Source organism: Saimiri boliviensis, chromosome 1 (genome assembly GCF_048565385.1).
Source record: "Saimiri boliviensis isolate mSaiBol1 chromosome 1, mSaiBol1.pri, whole genome shotgun sequence".
Taxonomy (NCBI): Eukaryota; Metazoa; Chordata; class Mammalia; order Primates; family Cebidae; genus Saimiri; species Saimiri boliviensis.
This window is the reverse complement of record NC_133449.1, coordinates 167,824,352-167,845,856: the sequence shown is the minus strand read 5'-3', so window position 1 is coordinate 167,845,856 and position 21,505 is coordinate 167,824,352. Positions and strand designations below refer to the sequence as shown.

The 21,505-nt window shown below is 44.5% G+C and overlaps 1 protein-coding gene across 2 annotated transcripts in view; it reads left to right on the top strand.

The window, feature by feature from the left end:
• Positions 1 to 4,967: 4,967 nt before the first annotated feature.
• Positions 4,968 to 21,505, top strand: part of DNAJC18 (DnaJ heat shock protein family (Hsp40) member C18) — a 31,361-nt gene continuing 14,823 nt past the window's right edge. The window contains exons 1-5 of one of the 2 annotated variants that reach the window (XM_003933918.4): positions 4,968 to 5,074; positions 6,617 to 6,803; positions 14,033 to 14,178; positions 18,365 to 18,550; positions 19,621 to 19,730. In XM_003933918.4, the coding sequence (XP_003933967.1) occupies positions 5,035 to 5,074; positions 6,617 to 6,803; positions 14,033 to 14,178; positions 18,365 to 18,550; positions 19,621 to 19,730 (669 nt within the window). In that variant the 5' untranslated portion in view covers positions 4,968 to 5,034. Of the gene's footprint in view, positions 5,075 to 5,350; positions 5,509 to 6,616; positions 6,804 to 14,032; positions 14,179 to 18,364; positions 18,551 to 19,620; positions 19,731 to 21,505 lie in introns of those variants that run through there. The other variant, XM_074380127.1, reaches the window with a different exon arrangement.

Here is a 21,505-nt window from a genome sequence, read left to right as displayed (position 1 = left end):
GCCCAGGCTGGAGTGCAATGGCTTGATCTCGGCTCACTGCAACCTCCGCCTCCCGGGTTCAAACAATTCTCCTGCCCCAGTCTTCCAAGTAGCTGGAATTACAGGTGCCCATCACCATGTCTGGCTAACTTCTGTATTTTTAGTAGAGACAGGGTTTCAACATGTTGGTCAGGCTGGTCTTGAAGTCCTGAGCTCAGGTGATCCGGCCACCTTGGCCTCCCAAAGCGCTGGGATTACAGGTGTGAGCCACTGCGCCCAGCCTTGGCTAATATTTTTTAAATAATTCATATGTATTTGATTTAAATCTCACAGCCTACAGCACATGACTTACTAGCCAGTTCTGGTCTAACATCCACCATTGGGGTGGAATCCCCTCAGTGACATAACAATGTCTGGATTCTGTCTGTGCTGTTGTTATTCTGCCTGCCATGGGCACTCAGTACAGCTGCTTGCCATACCGGACTAAACAGGTCAAGGACATGGGGCTTCACTCTAGGAAAGTCGGCTGACATCTTCAGTATAAAATCACACATTTTCCTCTGACTCTGGGCAATGACCTGCATATATGAGCTGTTAGTCACAAGGTATTTATATGTGGGGGAAGAGGGAGAGAACTGGTATTAATAATCTTTGAGATTTAAAGGCTTTTACCCTGACACTGACACCGCAGTACGGCATGAGCCATGTGGATTTTCCTGTTGCTAGGTAACTCTATCCTTTGGGAAGGGGTAGAGGATGAACTCAATGCTGAATTCTGCTCTGGAGCAAACTCTAGTAGGGAGGTTTCTCGTGGAAGATCCTACTATTTACGCAAATCCAAGACCCCACCTCTGACAGGAAATCTGAGTGCAGCCTTTTTCTCACACAGGACTACGTGGTCCTAAAGGGGGAACAGGTGGCAGGGATGGGGGGCTTGTGGCAGAATGTCTTTCTCTCATTTCTTCCCCCATCCTGTGGGAGGGCAACCGATAAACCAGCTCAGACACACAGGCCCAGTGGAACAGGAGGATCATTTACTCAGCTTCTTTCTTCTAGGGCTGGAGGGGGCAGCATCTTAGTCATGTAGGGCACAGGACAAACCTCAGTATCACCAACAAGAATCCACTACAGTTCAACACATATTGTTAAAAAGTAAGTGGAGGCTGGGCGTGGTGGCTCATGCATGTAATCCCAACACTTGGGAAGCCTCCGGTGAGAGAATCGTTTGAACCCAGGAGTTTCAGGCCAGCTTGGGCAACATAGTGAGACCCTGTATCGACAAAAAAAAAAAAAAAAAAAAAAAAAAAAAAAAAAAAAAAAAGCTGGGCATAGTGGCATGCGCCTGTGGTCCCAGCTACTCAGGAGGCTGAGGTGGGAGGATCACTTGAGTCCAAGAGATCAAGGCTGCAGTGAGTTGTGATAGCGCCACTGCACTCCAGCCCACGTGACAGAATAAGACCCTGTCTCTAAAAATAAAAAAAGTAAGTGGAGAAAACTGAAAGAAACCTGAGGCTGACCCTAAGGTGAAATGGTTTAGCAGATGAAGGATCACTGCAGGCCCCCTTGACCTAGTTCTGACACACAGTTTCACCAAGCCTGGCTAGTACTACTCTATTCAATTTGAATGTGCTGGAAAACACTGTGTGATTCTGTACACCAGTCTTTTCCTGGGTTTGTGGATGTCCTCCTTTCTCTCCTCTTCGAACTTCTTTCCATGCCCATCTCCTTCTCTTTGTGAACTGCCTTGGAGATCCCAATTTCTCTTCCCTCACCTCCTTCCCAGCTACCCTCTCACTCTTCCTGTGGGTTGCTTTCTCCCAGCATCTCCATCCTGTACCCTTTGGGCCCATAGCTTCCTCTTTTACAAAACATAGACATTGAACTTGACAGTGGGGACGATTTTTGCTAACTAGCTGATGAGCTTAAGCAAAAACTGACACAGAAATGTTCTCGATGTTGAGCTTTCGAGTTCCACGTTAGTCCAAATGACACAATCTTAAGAAAAATTCAGCCAGACACGGTGGCTCACGCCTGTAATCCCAGCACTTTGGGAGGCCAAAGTGGGCAGATCACCTGAGGTCGGGAGTTCGAGACCAGCCTGACTGACATGGAGAAACACCGTCTCTACTAAAAATACAAAAAATAGCTGGTGTGGTGGCGCATGCCTGTAATCCCAGCTATTCGGGAGGCTGAGGCAGAAGAATCGCTTGAACCTGGGAGGCGGAGGCTGAAGTGAGCCGAGATCCCACCATTGCACTCCAGCATGGGCAATAAGAGCGAAACTCTGTCTCATAAAAAAAAAAAAGAAAGAAAGAAAAATGCATCCAGAGAAGTGTTAGCTGAGGTGTAAACAAACTGAAGAATACATTTAGACACTTGGCAATATTTGAGAAGGTCATAATGCTAACTCATTTTTGTTACTGTTCTAGAAGTAAATGAAAAGAAGTCTAGAAAAGAAGGGGATGGAAGATTTCAGAGGATGAGGAGAGAGGATGCTTAGCTACCAGACAGCTGCTAAGATTTGAGAAGAAACTCCAGCTTCCCAAATCTTGTCCAATACTCTTGAGCCTAGGCTCTGCTCCTAAATAGTCTCATAATTCATAGTTCCTCTTCTCAATCCAGTTAACCCCTACAGTAGTGCTCTAGCAGCCCACTTTCAGCCAAATACCTCTGACTTCATGGTATTCTAATATCTCCAAGTAGTGCCTCCAGACCTTTGCCCTGTTCCCCTGGACTCCAAGGTCCATCCCACCCTCAGCTGTTCATCTTCTAGAGCATGTGGTCTAGCCTCCCAAAACCAGAAAAACTTCCTTTTTATATTCAACCACCTGATAGATGTCCCTGATCAGGTCCCTCAGCTGCAGAGCTTTCTGTGAGCACACTGCTACCTGGATTAGGTTAGGTAGTCAGAGGTCCAGTGTCCCAGAGCTGAGCTTTTGATTCATCTCATGGTTCTGGGGCCTCCTTTGCCTCTCAAATTTAAGGGCATACATAATTCATGGAATTTAGGATGACCCGAAACCTTCTCATACTATTTCACTTTTGCCGTCTTCTTCTCTTTTTGAAAGGGAGAAAATCACTGGTTTTAGTGGCTGGATTCAGGGGTTAGGGTGCATGAAAAGCAGCTTCTCAGCCCTTTTTGGCAGTGTTTTGCTTCTTGTCCTATTTGCAGGTAATGATTGACAGATAGACAGGAATGGGGTCCACTTAATCATATCCAAGACTTTATGATATACCCAACATACACCCCTTCACTCCTAATTTACAGTGTCAAACCATAAAAAACGGTTTTTCCTCCTCTGAGCCAGTCTATAACAGTGGCCAGCATTTATTAAGCACATACTACATGCCAGATGAGGTGCTAAAAGCTTGACAAGCATTATCTTATTATATCCTACATCAATCCTATGTGGATTTTTTAACCACTATGCTAAATTCCTCCTCCTAAATTAAGTAAAAATGACCAAATTTCTAGACTACTTTCTCAGTGCTTATGGGGGTGGGGGTGGGGGAAGAACGCTGTCTTTAAGTGCTCCAGGAGAAACTGATATTACAAATGACACAAGCCTTTAGTGGTCAACTAGTTTGGTAGTTTTCAAACATGTGGATTTTCTTTCCTCTAGTAGGCCACAAAATACAAAACAGAAAAAAGCAGAGCTGCTTTGATTGAAGAAGGGTAAGGTGCCTTCCCGGCTATGCCTTCCTACCCTCTCCCACTCCTCAATAGAAGATCCCAGAGACATCTACACATTGAGCCTTAAGGATTCCTCAATTTAAAATCTACGAATTGAATTCAACCTTCTCATTTTATAGGTGAGGAGACTGAGGCCAAAGATGAAGGAAAAAGGAGTTGTTCAGGATCACACAATGATTTGTGCAAAACTCCAACTATTAATATAATGCCCATACAATTTCTAGGCCAGTGCTTTTTCCACTGAGAGGCCTTGTTCTCTAAGTTCTTAAGTGGGCACGATGTCACTGATGCCAGGGCTGTGACTGTAGGAAAAGGCTGGAACTGCATGCCCTCTGGGGCTTTTACCCTTCCAAGTTTATGTCCAGGAATATACATCTCTCCCCACTGCCTATATCGGTTCTAGTTGATACCATGATTGATTTGATCTTCTTCGGTAAGATCTCAGTGAATTCAGGGTAATTTTTTGTTCGGGGATGAACTATAGCCATCCACCTATGAAGAAAGTTGCTTTTATTCTTTGCTAGGCTCCACCCGTAACTGATGGGAAACAAGAATATTTATTTCCTCATTTCCTTTTTACTAATCTCAATGTCTAGTCCTTCAGAAAATAAAAGAATGGACTAAAGAGACAACTGGGCTGGAAGAGAGGTAAAGGGTGTCAGAGGGGGTTGGAGTAGGACAGGTTGGAGGAAGGACCGGAACAGCAAAGATGGAGGCTCTAATACCGGCCCCAATACCTTTCCATGTCTTCTTTCTCCACCCCGACACCCTCTGATGTCCAGTGCCTGAGGAGCTGGGGCAGCAGGGGCATACCAAGATTGCCCTCCAATCCCATAAATCTACATCACTTTTCTATTTTCTTGACTCTTAAGCTTCCAAAGGCAGAGGTTCGGCATCTCCAAAACCCCTCTCTGAATCTCCAGGGCCTACCACTGACTTTGCACAGAACAGGCATTAGCATATGCTTCAAAGACATCCCTGAGGAGCATAATAGTCATACTGTCACCCTCGAGCCTATAGTTTGCAAAGCCCTTTCCAGGCAGGACCTTAGTCGCCCCTCCTTGAATGTCCAGAGGGTTAGGCGGGGACGAAGTCTATGGCAACCCTACAAATGAGGAGAGCAGGGCTGCACGCAGCTGGCAGCAACACTCTTCTACAGGTCTCCTCTCGAAGGTCAAGTCCTTTGCTTCTGTGCATCTCCCACGGCCTCTGGCGCAGAGCCTGCCGGGAGTTGTAGTCCAGTGCTCCAGGAGCTCGTATGGACTGGACTACAATAACCAGCGTGCCCCGCGTTCCGCGCCCCCTTCTCTTTCAGCCTCGGGCTCCGGGAGGCTAGGCGGACCTGCTGATTGGGAACAGAGATGGCGGCGACTCTGGGCAGCGGGGAACGCTGGACTGAAGGTACTAGGTTCCCGCCCGAGGGAGGGACAGGGCGGTGTTCGGGAAAGATCAGGGATGAGGATCCTGAAGACGCACAAGGGCTGAGATCCTGGGCCTGAGGTGAGGGATAGAGGCCTGTGAGAAGATGCTGAGCCAGAGTAGGATGAGGTAGGGAAGCTGGGGACCGACGGCGAGCCAGAGTCACCAGTGACGACTTGTTGCCTCCGGCCCCCAGCCCCGCCCCCTCCCCCGCCCGTGCCCCGCCCAGGACCCGCAGCGGGTCAGGCCCCGCCCGTGCCAGGGTGACTGGAGGGCCCGTGGGGTGCTGCGGTCTCCCCGCAGCTTGCTAACCTGGCCCCTATCCTCCGCCTAACTGGGCCACCTGACCTTCAGTCCCTCTTTGATCTTGTCGCTCCAGCCGGCATCAGGACTAGCCTTTTCCACCCTACAGTCAGGTAAAAAGTATTTATCTAGTACCTATTGTGTGCCCCGCATTATCCTGATTCTGCAGTGAAGATTTGACTGACACGAGTTCCTTAGCTCACAAGACTCGCAGCCCACTGAGAGAGTTTGATGACTGAGGAGCCAATTACAAAACAGGCTAATAATACAAAATGGCCTGGGCTACATAGCAAGGTCAGGGATTTGGGGAGCACACGGACAAGGCATCTAATGCAGACTGGCTGTCAAGGGAGGCTTCTTGCAGAAAGTGTTAGAAACAGTGACAAGAAGGATGCGTTGGAGTTGGAGTTAGCTAGGCCGATTTAGAGGAAGTGTGTCCAGGAGCAGTGGGTAGTAGCTGAGGGATGTTAAGCAGAAGAAAGATGTTAAAGCCTTTCCCAGGTCCTCCAGAGAAGACATGAGTGCTCTGCCCCTTTTCACTGAATTGCTTATGACCCTCTTTACATTCTACAGGTGTTATTATTGAATCTTCTCCCTTTAAACCAGGGGTTTCCAACCTTTTGGTTTCCCTGGGCCACATTGGAAAAAGAATTGTCTTGGTGTCTTGGGCCACACATAAAATTCACTAACACTGATGACAGCTGATGAGCTATTAAAAAAAAAATTGCAAAAAAAAAATCTCATAATGTTCTAAGAAAGTTTACAGATTTGTGTTGGGCTAAAAGCCATGCTGGGCCTCATGCCACCTGTGGGCCACGGGTTGGACAAGCTTGCATTAAACTGTAATCTCTTTGTGCTCAAGAGTAGGTCTTACTCATCTGCCCCCTTGATCTATCTAGCCAAGTGCCTTGGTACATATTAGTTCTATAATTGTTAGTTTAAAAGAATTGAACTCCTCTCTACTTTAAATCTTAGGGGTGGGAGGCACTGCAACAAAAAATGCTATTTTATGAGCAATGTCTCTTCTGACCATTGACCACAGAGAAACAGATGTTTATTCAGCTTCATATGAATGCTTAAAAGTCAGCTTGACCTCCTTAGCCCTGGCCATTATACTTACCTTCTCATGCTTATGAGCAGCCTCCTAGAGAGTTAAGGTAAGTCGAAAAGTTGATTTTCAGGGTCAGATGGAGACCTAATGGAGGGGCTGTTGCTTTGCAGCTTACATTGATGCAGTTAGAAGAAACAAATACCCAGAAGACACACCACCTGAGAATCATGACCCCTGTGGCTGTTGCAACTGCATGAAGGCACAAAAGGAGAAGAAGTCTGAGAATGAATGGAATCAGACCCGGCAGGCTGAGGGGAGCTCCACTTACAGTGAGGAACAGCTGCTTGGGGTACAAAGGTGAGCATGTGGTGGGATTAAATGAGTGATTTTATGGAAAGTGCTTAGAAGAGTACCACGTTGTGCTATGTAAGTATTGACTGATGACGATGATGATGATTGAAGCATATTAGCTTCTTGACCTCAGAAGGAAGACTGAGTAGAAGTGGAATATTAGGGTATAACATGAACTGACTACCTGCTTCTGCTTTAAGAGAGGCAGCAGAAACCAACTAGACGCAACACACATTTATAGAACATTGTATCAACAACAACAGAATCATTTTCTTCTTAAGGATACACAGAATATTCTCCAGGGTAGACCATATCTTAAGCCATAAAACAAGCCTCAGTAAATTTAAAAAGATTGAAATCATATAGTATATGTTCTCTGAAATCAAAAACAGAAGGAAATTTGAGAAATTCACAAATATGTGAAAATTAAACTACAAGCTCCTAATAAGCAAATAAGTCACAGAATAAATCACTAGGAAAATTAGAAAATGCTTTGAGTTGAATGAAAATGAAAACATGACATACTAAAATATATAGGATGCAGCTTAAACAGTGCTTAGAAGGAAATTTATAGCTCTAAATGCTTATATATATTTTTAAAGACCTCAAATTAGTAACCTAATGTACCTTAAGGAACTAGACAGCCTGGACAACACAGTGAAATCCCATCTCTACAAAAAAGAAAGCTTAGCTTGGTGTGGTGGCACGTGCTTGTAGTCTCAGCTACTCAGGAGGCTGAGGCAGGAGGGTTGCTTGAACCCAGTAGGCTGAAGCTGCAGTGAGTCATGATTGCACCACTGCACTCCTGCCTGGACAACAGAGCAAGACCCTATCTCTCAAAAAAGGAAGGAAGGAAAGAAGGAGGGAGGGAGGGAGGGAGGAAGGGAGGAAGGGAAGGAAGGAAAGAAGGAAGGAAGAAAGGATATCCCTACCAATCTAAATACTATGCAAACAAATTAGATAACCTAGGTAAAATCAACAAATGCCCAGAAAGATACAAATTACTGAAACTAACTCAAGAAAAACTGGAGGCCAGGCACAGTGGGTCATACCCTTAATAGTGCTTTGGGATGCTCAGGCAGGAGGATTGCTTGAGACCAGGAATTTGAGATCAGCCTGGGCAATATAGCAAGACCCCATCTCTAAAAAAGAAAAAAAAAAAACAAAAAACCTGGGCATGGTGACACATGCCTGTGGTCCCAGCTACTTTAGAGACTGAAGCAGGAGGATACTTGAGCCTAGGAGTCTGAGGTTACAGTAAGCTATGATAGTGCCACTGCACTGCAGCCTGGGTGAGAGTGAGACCTTATTTCCAAAAAAAAAAAAAAAAATCCCAAGTAGACCTACAACAAATAAGGAGATTGAATTAACAATCAAAAGACTTTTGGGTGGGCATAGTGGCTCATGCCTGTAATCCCATTATTTTGGGAGGCTGAGGTGAGAGGATGACTTGAGCACAGGAGTTCAAGACCAGCCTGGCCAACATGGCAAAAATTCATCTCTACATTAAAAAAAAAAACAAACACACCCAAAAATTAGCCAGGCATGGTGGTGCACACCTATAGTCCCAGCTGCTCAGGAGGCTGAAGTGGCAGGATTGATGGAGTCTGGGAGGTCAAGGCTATAGTGAGCAGTGATTGCACCACTGCTCTCTAGTTTGGGTGGCAGACAGAGAGCCTGCCTGGAAAAAAAAAAAAAAAACTTCCAATGAAGAAAAGTCCAGGTCCAGCTGGCTTCACTGGCGAAGTCTACCAAATATTTGAGGAAGACTTAACACTAATCCTTCATAAACTCTTATAAACTACAAGTGTAGGGAATACTTCCCAAACTCACTCTTTCAGGTCAGTATTATTCTGTAACCAAAACCAGACAAAATTCATCAGAAATATAATATCAGACAAAATATCATAAGAAAACTATGGGCTGGGTGTGGTGGCTCATGCCTGTAATCCAGCACTTTGGGAGGCCAAGGCAGGCAGATCACAAGGTCAGGAGTTTGAGACCAGCCTGGCCAATATGGCGAAACTAAAAATACAAAAGTTAGCCAGGCGTGGTGGCAGGAGCCTATAGTCCCAGCTACTTCAGGAGGCTGAGGCAAGAGAATTGCTTGAACCCGGGGGATGTAGGTTGCAATGAGCTGAGATCGTGCCATTGCACTCCAACCTGGATGACAGAGCGTCTCAACAACAACAAAAAGAAAACTATCAACCAAGATCCCTTATGGATATAGATTTTAAAATCTTCAATAAAATACTAGCAAAACAAATAAAGCAATGTAAAAAGTATTATACATCTTGACCAAGTGGGATTTATCCCAGTATTGCAGGATTGTATAACACACAAGTCAATGTAATATACTGTGCTAATACAATGAAGGACAAAAATCACATGATAATTTCAATAGGTACAGAAAAAGCATTAAACAAAATCCAACACTCTTTCATAATACAAAACACTCAAAAAGCCAGGGATAGAAGGGAACTTTTTTTTTTTTTTTTTTTTGAGACGGAGTTTCGCTCTTGTTACCCAGGCTGGAGTGCAATGGCATGATCTCGGCTCACCGCAACCTCCGCCTCCTGGGTTCAGGCAATTCTCCTGCCTCAGCCTCCTGAGTAGCTGGGATTATAGGCACGCGCCACCATGCCCAGCTAATTTTTTGTATTTTTAGTAGAGACGGGGTTTCACCATGTTGACCAGGTTGGTCTCGATCTCTCGACCTTGTGATCCACCCGCCTCGGCCTCCCAAAGTGCTGGGATTACAGGCTTGAGCCACCGCGCCCGGCCGAAGGGAACTTTTTAACCTGATAAAGTTCATCTACAAAAATCCACAGTTAAAACATCGTACTTATAGGTGAACAACTGGGTGTTTTCCCACCAAGATCAGAAACATGACATGTATGTCTGTTCACTCTTGCCACTTCTGTTCAGCATTGTACTAGAGGGTCAAGTCAGGGCATTTAAGGAAGAAAAAGAAATAAAAGCCATCCAGATTAGATAGAAGAGTAAAACTACATCCACAGATAACATGATTTTTTAAATAGAAAATCCTAACAAATACACACACACACACACACACACACACACACACACACACACACAATACTGTTAAAACTAATAAGTTGAACAAAGTTATAGGATATAAGATCAATATACAAAAATTAATTGTTTTCTATATATTAGCAATGAACAATCAAAAAATGAAATTAAGAAAATATAGTTGGCCAGGCGTGGTGGCTCAAGCCTGTAATCCCAGCACTTTGGGAGGCCGAGGCGGGTGGATCACGAGGTCGAGAGATCGAGACCAACCTGGTCAACATGGTGAAACCCCGTCTCTACTAAAAATACAAAAAATTATCTGGGCATGGTGGCACGTGCCTGTAATCCCAGCTACTCAGGAGGCTGAGGCAGGAGAATTGCCTGAACCCAGGAGGCGGAGGTTGCGGTGAGCCGAGATCGCGCCATTGCACTCCAGCCTGGGTAACAAGAACGAAACTCCGTCTCAAAAAAAAAAGAAAATATAGTTGAGGCTGAGTGTGGTGGCCCATACCTGTAATCCTAAAACTTTGGGAGGCTGAGATGGGAGGATTGCTTGAAGCCAAGAGTTCAAGACCAGGCTGAACAACATAGCAAGATCCTGTGTCTACTAAATAAAAACTTAGCCAGGTGTAGGGATTACACCATTCAAGAGTCCATTGTTACAGAAAAAGCTGTGAAAGCCATCATCCCCAAACAATCAATTTCTGCTGGAGAAAACTGTGTCCAGATGTTGTGCATGACCTCATAGGACTGACTACAGAGCCAATCAAGGAAATGATGAAAGACATCAAAGATGCAGTGCCAGAAAACAAATTCACATTAGACCATATGGCAGATGGGTTCCAGTTATTTGGGACTACTTTTTTTTTTTTTTTTTTTTTTTGAGACAGAGTTTCGCTCTTGTTACCCAGGCTGGAGTGCAATGGCGCGATCTCGGCTCACCGCAACCTCCACCTCCTGGGTTCAGGCAATTCTCCTGCCTCAGCCTCCTGAGTAACTGGGATTACAGGCACGCGCCACCATGCCCAGCTAATTTTTGTATTTTTAGTAGAGACGGGGTTTCACCATGTTGACCAGGATGGTCTCTATCTGTCAACCTCGTGATCCACCTGCCTCGGCCTCCCAAAGTGCTGGGATTACAGGCTTGAGCCAATGCACCCGGCCTTGGGACTACTTTTGACTTCTTTTACAACATGGACCCTTTTATGTAACAGACACTGAACACTAAAGCAAGCAGTGGAAGGAGGATTGATACTGACTGGAAACATTTTTAGAGACATTTAAAAAATAAAACAGAAAAGTCAGCCAGGCACAGTGGCTTACACCTGTAATCCTAATACTTTGGGAGGCTGAGGCGGGCAGATTACCTGAGGTCAGGAGTTCAAGACCAGCCAGGCCAACATGGTGAAACCCCATCTCTACTAAAAATATAAAAAATTAGCTGGATGTAGTGGCACGTGCCTGAAATCCCAGCCTCTCTAGAGGCTGAGGCAGGAGAATTGCTTGAACCTGGGAAGTGGAGGTTGCGGTGAGCCGAGGATTGTGCCATTGCACTCCAGCCTGGGCAATAAGAGTAAAACTCTGTCTCAAAAAAAAGAAAAAGAATGAGGTAGGCCAGGCATGGTGACTCATGCCTGTAATCCCAGCATTTTGGGAGGCCAAGGCAGGTGGATCACTTGAGGTCAGGAGTTTGAGACCAGCCTGGCCAATATAGTGAAATCCTGTTTCTACTAAAAATACAAAAAATTAGCTGGATAAGGTAGCACGATCCTGCGGGTCCCAGCTACTCAGGAGGCTGAGGCAGGAGACTTGCTTGAACACAGGAGGCGGAGGGGGGTTGCAGTGAGCCGAGATCATGCCACTGCACTCCAGCCTGGGTTCCATCTCAAAAAAAAAAAAGGCCGGGCGCGGTGGCTCAAGCCTGTAATCCCAGCACTTTGGGAGGCCGAGGCGGGTGGATCACGAGGTCGATAGATCGAGACCATCCTGGTCAACATGGTGAAACCCCATCTCTCCTAAAAATACAAAAAAACTAGCTGGGCGTGGTGGCGCGTGCCTGTAATCCCAGCTACTCAGGAGGCTGAGGCAGGAGAATTGCCTGAGCCCAGGAGGCGGAGGTTGCGGTGAGCCGAGATCGCGCCATTGCACTCCAGCCTGGGTAACAAGGGCGAAACTCCGTCTCAAAAAAAAAAAAAAAAGAATGAGGTAGATATATGATACTAGTTAACATTTATTTAGTATTAGATGCTTTCAAGTTCTTTGATGAAGACTTTATCATAAAATCAACTCTGAGAAATATAGGTATAATTATTAGCCCGTTTCAGAAGATAACATCAAGCTCTAGAGGTTAAGTACACAGCAAAATCAAATCTAAACCAAGGCATCTTGACTCCAGAGTTCATCTCTAGTCCAGCAGTTCTCAAAGGTGTTTGGGGAGCCCCAAGACCCTTTTAAGGGATAGGTCTACAAGTTTAAAATTGTAGTCATAATGATACAAACATAATACTTATCTTTTTCACTGATTTTCTCATGATTATAGAGTTTTTGAGAGGCTACATGACATGTAATTATATCATCACTGTTTAGAAAATTTTTGTTTTCATTTTTGGTATAGTAAATGTGGATTGATACAAGTCATATAAACAAAAGCTCTTTTGAGGTCTTTGGTAATTTTTTTTGTCTTCCTGGACCACGCCTATCAGTAATTTTTTTAGAGTATACAGTATTGCTGAGATCAAAAGTTCAGAACTATCACTCTAACCTAAACTATTGTCTAGTCTAAACTATTATTCTATACTCATCTCTATATGTTAAGGATTGATCTCCAAGATACATTGTTTTTTGGTTGTTTGTTTTTTAGAGACAGGATCATGCTCTGTTGCCCAGGCTAGAGTGTAGTGGAATAATCGTAGCTCCCTGCAGCCTCAAACTCTTGGGCTTAAGTGATCCACCTATCTTGGCCTCCTGAGTAGCTGGAACTCCAGATGCAAGGCACCATGCCTGGCTTTTTAAAATTTTTCATAGTGATAGGGTCTCACCATCCTGCCCAGGTTGGCCTCAAGCTCTTGGCCTCAAGCAGTCCTCCCACCTCAGCCTCCCAAAGCACTGGGATTACAAGTGTGAGCCAACATGCCCAGCCCAAAATTTTTTTTCTTTTTTTCTTTTTTTTTTTTTTTAAGAGATGGGATTTCACTCATGTTGGCCAGGCTGGTCTTGAACTTCTGACCTCGTGATCCACCCTCCTCGGCCTCCCAAAGTGTTGGGATTACAGGCGTGAGCCACTGCACCTGGCCTTTTTTTTTTTTTTTTTTAAACAAAAGCAAGATGTAGAAAGGTGATTATGTTTCTATTTAGGTAGGAAAAAAAAAAAAATGAAGAGGACTATACCTGTATTCTTTCTCTATCTAGGATCCACAGAAAACTTCTAATGATAGTTGTCCCTGTGGTGGGATGCTGGGGGACAGGGAATGATGAAGCAGAAGAATTTTTACTATATAAACTTTAGTTCTGTTGGCTCTTTTCTTCTAACCTGATGGTCAGGCTGGTCTCGATCTCCTGACCTCATGATGATGTTTTAGTAGAAACACCATCTCTACTAAAAATTCAAAAAATTAGCCAGGCCTGGTGGTGCATGCCTGTAATCTCAGCTACTTGGGAGGCTGAGGCGAATCACTTGACCCCGGGAGGTGGCGGTTGCATTGAGCCGAGATTGTACCATTGCACTCTAGCCTGGGCAACAAGAGCAAGACTCCATCTCAAAAAATAACCAAAAAACAAAAACAAACAAACAAACAACAACAACAAAAACACAGTTTAAAAAGATAGCTATAGGAAAAAGAGAGAAAAAATTATAGACAAACAGGGAGATTAACTGTTTCTTTTGGCTTTGCTGTCCTGTGGTTCCTCTCTCAGGATGTTAGCCTGAACCTTGGTGTAAGGATTAGCATACTTGTTCTACTCACTTGCAGGGATATAGGAAGAATAAATAGTAGATGTAAAAGTACTCTGAAAGGCATTAAGTTCAGGATGGGAGAAGGACATTGTTAATGAATGTGAATGTTTCATTAACGTTTGCACTAATTTTCTCATAGGTTTGTTTTGGGTCCCACAGATTGGAGGGAAGATGGATGTATTGTTTTGCAGTTAGTCGTACAAAAGGGGCCTTTGTAGACATATATTTTTGCGTTTTTTTTTTTTAGGATCAAGAAATGCAGAAATTACTATGAAATTCTGGGAGTTTCTCGAGATGCCAGTGACGAAGAGCTTAAGAAAGCGTACAGAAAACTCGCCCTGAAATTTCACCCTGACAAGAACTGTGCTCCTGGAGCAACAGATGCTTTCAAAGGTCTGATTCTGAATCAATGCTCAGTGCTGCCCTTGTCATGGTTGGTCATAATAAGTTGTTTTTAGCCTTCCCCATAGTTGTTTTATGAGGCCATAAGGAGGGGTTTTCCCCCTGCACACCTCTTAAATAGTGATTATGAACACAGCTCCCACTTGATTTTATCCACTTACCTTAATTGTTCTTTCTTTCTCTTTCTTTCTTTCCTTTCACCTTTTTTCTTTCTCTTTCTTGCTTTCCTTTTTTTTTTTTTTTTTTGAGACAGGGTTTCACTCTGTCACCCAGGCTGGAGTGTGGTGGTGCCATCTTGGCTCATTGCAACCTCCGCCCCCTGGGCTCAAGTGATCCTCCCACCTCAGCCTCCTGAGTAGCTGGAACTACAGGTGAGCACTACCATGCTCAGCTAATTTTTGCATCTTTTGTAGAGATGGGGTTTTACCATGTTGCACTGGCTGATCTCAAACTCCTGAGCTCAAGCAATCTGCCCACCTACGCCTTCCAAAGTGCTGGGATTACAGGTGTGAGCCACTGTGCCTTTCCTCCATGAAATTTTAAGAAATATATTCTTTCGGCTGGGTGCAGTGGCTCGCTCCTGTAATCCTAACACTTTGGGAGCTTGAGGTGGGTGGATCACCTGAGGTCAGGAGTTTGAGACCAGCCTGGTCAACATGGCAAAACCTCGTCTCTACTAAAAATACAATAACCAGCTGGGTGTGGTGGCGCATGCCTGTAATCCCAACTACTTGGGAGGCTGAGGAAGAAAATCGCTTGAATTCAGGAGGTGGAGGTTGCAGTGAGCTGAGATCACGCCATTACACTCCAGCCTGCGTGACAGGAGGGAGACTCCATCTCAAAAAAATAAAGAAAGAAATATATTCTTTTTAATTTTATTTTTAAAAAACTTTTTCAATTTTCTATTGGTGCTGTGACTCGGATGAAATATATTCTTTAAAAGTATTTTGGGCCGGGCGCTGTGGCTCAAGCCTGTAATCCCAGCACTTTGGGAGGCCGAGGCGGGTGGATCACGAGGTCAAGAGATCAAGACCATCCTGGTCAACATGGTGAAACCCCGTCTCTACTAAAAATACAAAAAGTTAGCTGGGCATGGTGGTGCGTGCCTGTAATCCCAGCTACTCAGGAGGCTGAGACAGGAGAATTGCCTGAACCCAGGAGGCGGAGGTTGCGGTGAGCCGAGATCACGCCATTGCACTCCAGCCTGGGTAACAAGAGCGAAACTCCGTCTCAAAAAAAAAAAAAAAATTTGTACCTAACACATGAGTACAAATCTTAAGAGCTTCACCTGGCCAGGTATGGTGGCTCACACCTGTAAACCTCAGCACTTTAAGAGGCTGAGATAGGAGGATTGCTTGAGCTCAGGAGTTTGAGACCAGCCTGGGCAACATAGTGAGAGCTCATCTCTACTAAAAATAAAAATTAAAAAAATTGTTTTGGGAGGCTGAGGTGGGAGGATTGCTTGATCAAGGCTGCAGTGAACCATGATTGAACCACTGTACTCCAAATAATTGTTTCAGGCAAAGATCATCAGTGAATACTAAAACCATTGAGTCCAAGGTGGTTGTCACCTATGTGGTATTCTTGCCAAAATGTTTGACCTAAATCTAATAATGGGGAAACAATTAGAATATGAAACATTATAACTCAATCAAGACAGTTGCAGGTGGGGAAAAAAAGAAAATAAAACAAAAAGAAACATATTCCTGTGATTCCAGTGTTGTTTCTGGCGATCAGGGAAAACCTGGCTATAAGAATACTGATCTGTTCTTCCAAAAAAGTTAACATAATGAAAAACAAAAAAGGTGACAGTTTTAGATTAAAAGAAAGTAAAGAGCTGGGCGTGGTGGCTCAAGCCTGTAATCCCAGCACTTTGGGAGGCCGAGGCGGGTGGATCACGAGGTCGAGAGATCGAGACCATCCTGGTCAACATGGTGAAACCCCGTCTCTACTAAAAATACAAAAAATTAGCTGGGCATGGTGGCGCGTGCCTGTAATCCCAGCTACTTAGGAGGCTGAGGCAGGAGAATTGCCTGAACCCAGGAGGCGGAGGTTGCGGTGAGCCGAGATCGCGCCATTGCACTCCAGCCTGGGTAACAAGAGCGAAACTCCGTCTCAAAAAAAAAAGAAAGTAAAGAGACATAAAACTAAAAGCAATACTTGAATCTTGCATGGATGCATTGGATGATAATGGATTGATATTAATTTTCTTACCTGTGATAATGGTGTTGTGATCACACAGGAGAATGTCTTTCTCCTTGGGAGATATATGTTGAGGTATTTAGGGGCAAGGTGTCATAATATCTGTGGCCTACTTTCAAATGATTCAGCAAAAGAAGTGTATACTTATTACAATATGTATGTACATATGTATATATAAAGAGAGTTGTGGGTAACAGAGTGGCAAGGCAAACATTTAACAATTCCTCAGATAAAAGAAACATGAAGAAATACTCTTTCTGACTGTGTTTATGACAGTATTGACTGAATTACAGGGAGGGAGTTGGGGATGCCTTAAAATACTTTTTTTTTTTTTTTTTTTTTTAGGTTTCTATTGATTGGTGCTACTGATTTTATGTTTAAATGAAATTGGGCAAGGTTTGCACATTTGTACAAAGAGAGGAGACATACTGGTAAACATATGTAACTACTCAGCCTTTCAACCCTTTTTGAGACATTGGAAATATATTTCTTAATTTCAGAAAATAATTATCTAAAGAAAACTGAAATAAGATTATGACAAAGACTTTGTTTTCAATCAAGCAGGATGGCTGTTTGTTTGTTTGCTTTTGAGATAGAGTCTCGCTCTGTCACCAGGCTGGAGTGCAGTGGCGCAATCTTGGCTCACTGCAACCTCTGACTCCCTAGTCCAAGTAATTCTCCTGCCTCAGCCTCCTGAGTAGCTGGGACTACAGGCGTGTGCCGCCCCGCCCAGCTAATTTTTATAGTTTTAGTAGAGACGGGGTTACCATGTTGGCCAGGATGGTCTCGATCTCCTGACCTCGTGATCTACCCACCTCGGACTTCCAATGTGCTGGGATTACAGGTGTGAGCCACTGTGCCCAGCATGCAGGAGGATTTTTATTAAGATTGTTTCAGGAGGCCGGACGCAGTGGCTCACGCCTGTAATCCTAGCACTTTGGGAGGCTGAGGTGGGCAGATCACAAGGTCAGGAGTTTGAGACCAGCCTGGCCAATATGATGAAACTCTGTCTCTACTAAAAATGGAAAAATCAGCAGGACATGGTGGTGGGTGCCTGTAGTCCCAGCTACTCGGGAGGCTGAGGCAGGAAAACCACTTGAACCCAGGAGGCGGAGGTTGCAGTGAGCAAAGACTGAGCCAGTGCATTCTAGCTTGGGCAACAGAGTGAGACTCTGTCTCAAAAAAAAAAAAAAAGATTGTTTCAGGAGAGAATTCAGGAAATTTTTCTGACTAATAAGTTAGAATATCACTACTGATGGGTAAACTGTTTCCAACATGAACTATTGCACTCAAGTGAAATAAGGACACATTTTTAGCCAGATGCCGTGGCTCACACCTGTAATCCCAACAGTTTGGGAGGCCAAGGTGGGAGGATCACTTGAGGCCAGGAATCTGAGACTAGTCTGGGCAATGTAGCAATATCCCATCTCTTTAAAAAAAATAAAAAAATTAAGTAAAGAACAGTTGTTGTTTTTTTCTTGAGACAGAGTCTTGCTCTGTTGCCCAGCCTGGAGTGCAATGATGTGATCTCAGCTCACTGCAGCCTCCCCAAGTGCCTCATTTTATAGGCATGAGCCACTGTGCCTAGCCAGTTTTTATGAATGAGAGTGCTGGCCAGTTGGAGAACATTTTCCCAACATATCTGAGACTTGTGGTGACTGGGAACCAAAACTGAGGTGGGGGGATCCTAACTTCTAGGACAGCTGGGATGACTCCAGGACTGTTGATTGGGAGTTAACTCTCACTTCAGCAGTAGTTCTTAATTCCTGTGATTCCAGTGTTGTTGTTTCTGGCAATCAGGGAAAACCTCAAGGGCAAGCACTTTGGAGAACTTTCTAGGCCCAAGCACCTCTCCTTGGGCCCCTGCAAAGTTGTCCAGCATGAGTCACCTCTTGGCTCTTCATCACTGCTGCTGTGATCACTGTCAGCTGTAGCACAGACTGTGTTCTCATGTGCTGCTTCTCGTTGGTTGCAGCAATAGGAAATGCGTTTGCAGTCCTGAGCAATCCTGATAAGAGACTTCGCTATGATGAATACGGAGATGAACAGGTGACTTTCACTGCCCCTCGAGCCAGACCTTATAATTATTACAGGGACTTTGAAGCTGACATCACTCCAGAAGAGCTATTCAATGTCTTCTTTGGAGGACATTTTCCTACAGGTTAGTATCCCAAAATTATCTTTAAAATATTTCTTTCTTTATGGCTCTCAGCAAGCTCCTGTTTGAAAATCTGAATAGAGAGACGATGGTATGATGGAGACAGCAAGGATTTGGAATCAGTTGAGCAGGAGTTTGAGGCAAGTCTCCAGCCTCCAGCTGTGCATAATTTTGACCAATTATTTAGTCTCTCTGACCCTGTTTCCTCTCCTGAAAAATGGGGCTGTTAATAATACCTACTTCACAGTTTCACTGTGAGGATTAGATACTTTTAAGTGCCTTATAAATAAGTAACAAAATGCCTATTATTATTATTATTATTATAAAATAGCACTTACAAAGATAAAAGATTGGAAAGTGACCCCCAGCAAGTTGGAATTTGGTACAATTCAGTGCCCAGGAAGTAAATTGAATTTTATGAATTGCTATTAAAAGATATCAGTGACACAATGTGGTATTGGGCACGGAAGCAGACGTGAGCATGCCAAATAGGATTCATGGCCCAAATGCTCTCACTTTTCTAGCCTTTCGGGGTTCTCTCTCACTAGTTGCAAAGGACTATTTAAATGAAGTCGGGAGAGCTCAGCATGCTTTAGCTCCAGCTGGTTCACTTGGCTTGCTTACTGTATTTTTTTTCTGCTGGGTAAAATAGGCCAATACTCTATCCTTAACAAACCTAGCTGGGAACAAGGACCTTGAAAAAAGGAATGAAGGGCCAGACGTGGTGGTTCATGCCTATAATACCAGTATTTTGGGAGGCCAACGTGGGTGGATCACTTGAGGTCAGGAGTTCGAGACCAGCCTGGCCAACTTGGTGAAACTCCATCTCTACTAAAAATTTAAAAATTAGCCAGGTGTGGTGGCAGGTGCCTGTAATCCCCACTACTCAGGAGGCTGAGGCAGGAGATTCACTTAAACCCAGGAGGCGGAGGTTGCAGTGAGCTAAGATCACACCATTGTACTCCAGCCTGGGTAACAGAGTGAAACTGTGTCTCCAAAAAAAGAAATAAAAAGGCAAGGAAGGAGTATTTGCCATATCCCATACTGAGTATTTGTTTTTCTTTATTTTCCAGGAAATATTCATATGTTTTCAAATGTGACAGATGACACTCACTATTACCGCCGACGGCACCGACATGAGAGGACACAGACTCAGAAGGAGGAGGAAGAAGAGAAACCTCAGGTACCTAGGGAGGGAGGAGTGCTGCTGCCCATAAACAGTTGTACTGGGCCAACCTTGATGGTACATGGTCAAGTTTTAGTAGTTGAATTTGAGATATGTTGCTAAGATGTGCTTCAGGAAAGCAAAAGCAATGGTGAGAAGAGCTGAATAATTGGCCTAAATAGGCAGAATGGCATCCCTTCCTTCTGCCCATCCCTTCCTTCAGACCCTGGGTGATTCTCCCAGGGTCTCAGCTCCCCTGTGGGGCTGACTTCATCAAGGCTCTTTTTGTTTTGAAAGAGGGTCTCACTGTCACCCAGGCTAGAGTACAATAGCACAAACATAGCTCACTGCAGCCTCGAACTCCAGGGCTCAAGCAATCCTCCCACCTTAGCCTCCCATGTAGCTGGGACTATAGTTGTGTGCCACCATGCCCAGCTAATTTTTTCACCATGTTTCCCAGGCTGGTCTCGAACTCCTGGGCTCAAGTGATCCTCATGCCTTGGCCACCCAAAGTGCTGGGATTAAAGGCATGAGCCACCACACTGGCCTCAAAGTTTTCTTGGCTGCAGAAAATAGGAACTTTCTTCAAAATATTTAGAACTGAAGGGGATTTAAGGTAAGGGATCAAAGGACAAGAAGCACAGCTGGGCCTCATGACAGACAGGAACAAGGAACTGTCAGGCTCCCAAGCAGCTGTGCTCTGCAGGACTCTCTGGGGCCAAATTGTCTTCAGTTTTTCTGCCACTCTTTGCCTCTGTTTTGTTTTCACAGAGCAGCTTTGCTTATTCTACTTCTCCTTGCAAATAGCTAGTCTACAGTGCCTGAGAGTGTGTGTTCTTCCTTAAAGTGATGACCCAGAAAAGAAGGGTGATGAGTCTCAACCCCAAATTCCTAGGAGAGAAAATGTGATTATCTCTGTTAGAGTTAGATGTCTCCCCATTCCAACCAGCTGTAGCCAAGTGACAGAGTTGCATAATGCTAATCTGGCTCCTAGAGCCCCACTCCTGTAAGAGACACAGTCTGGGCAGATTGACCTAGAGATGTCTGCTTCATTGGTCTTATAAATGGGCACTGCAGGGGGATTGCTGATTGTCGATCCAGTTTGTTGTTGGGCCTCCTTCAACCTGCTCAGCAGAGAGAATGAAGGTTATTTGGTATAGACTGAGTATCCCTTACCTGAAGTAAATGGGACCAGTAGTATTTCAGATTTCAGATTTTTTTTTTTTTTTTAGATTTTGGAATATTTGCATTATACCATTAAACAGTTGAGCATTCCTAATCTGAAAATCTGAGGCTGGGTGCAGTGGCTCACACCTGTAATTCTAACATTTTGGGAGACTGTGGTAGGAAGATTGCTCGAGCCCAGGAGTTCGAGACTAGCCTGGGCAACATGGCAAAACCTGTCTCTACAAAAATTTAAAAATTAGGCCAGGCATGGTGGCTCATGCCTGTAATCCCAGCACTTTGGGAGGCCAGCAGGCGAATCACCTGAGTTTAGGAGTTTGAGACCAGCCTGACCAACATGGAGAAACCCTGTCTCTACTAAAAATACAAAATTTAGCCAGGCGTGGTGGTGCATGCCTGTAATCCCAGCTACTTTGGGAGGCTGAGGCAGGAGAATCCCTTGAACCCAGGAGGAGGAGGTCGCGGTGAGCTGAGATCGCACCATTGCACTCCAGCCTGGGCAATAAGAGTGAAACTCCATCTCAAAAAAAAAAAAAAAAAAAAAAATTAGCTGGACACAGTGATGTGCACCTGTGGTCCAAGCTTCTCAGGAGACTGAGGCAAGAGAA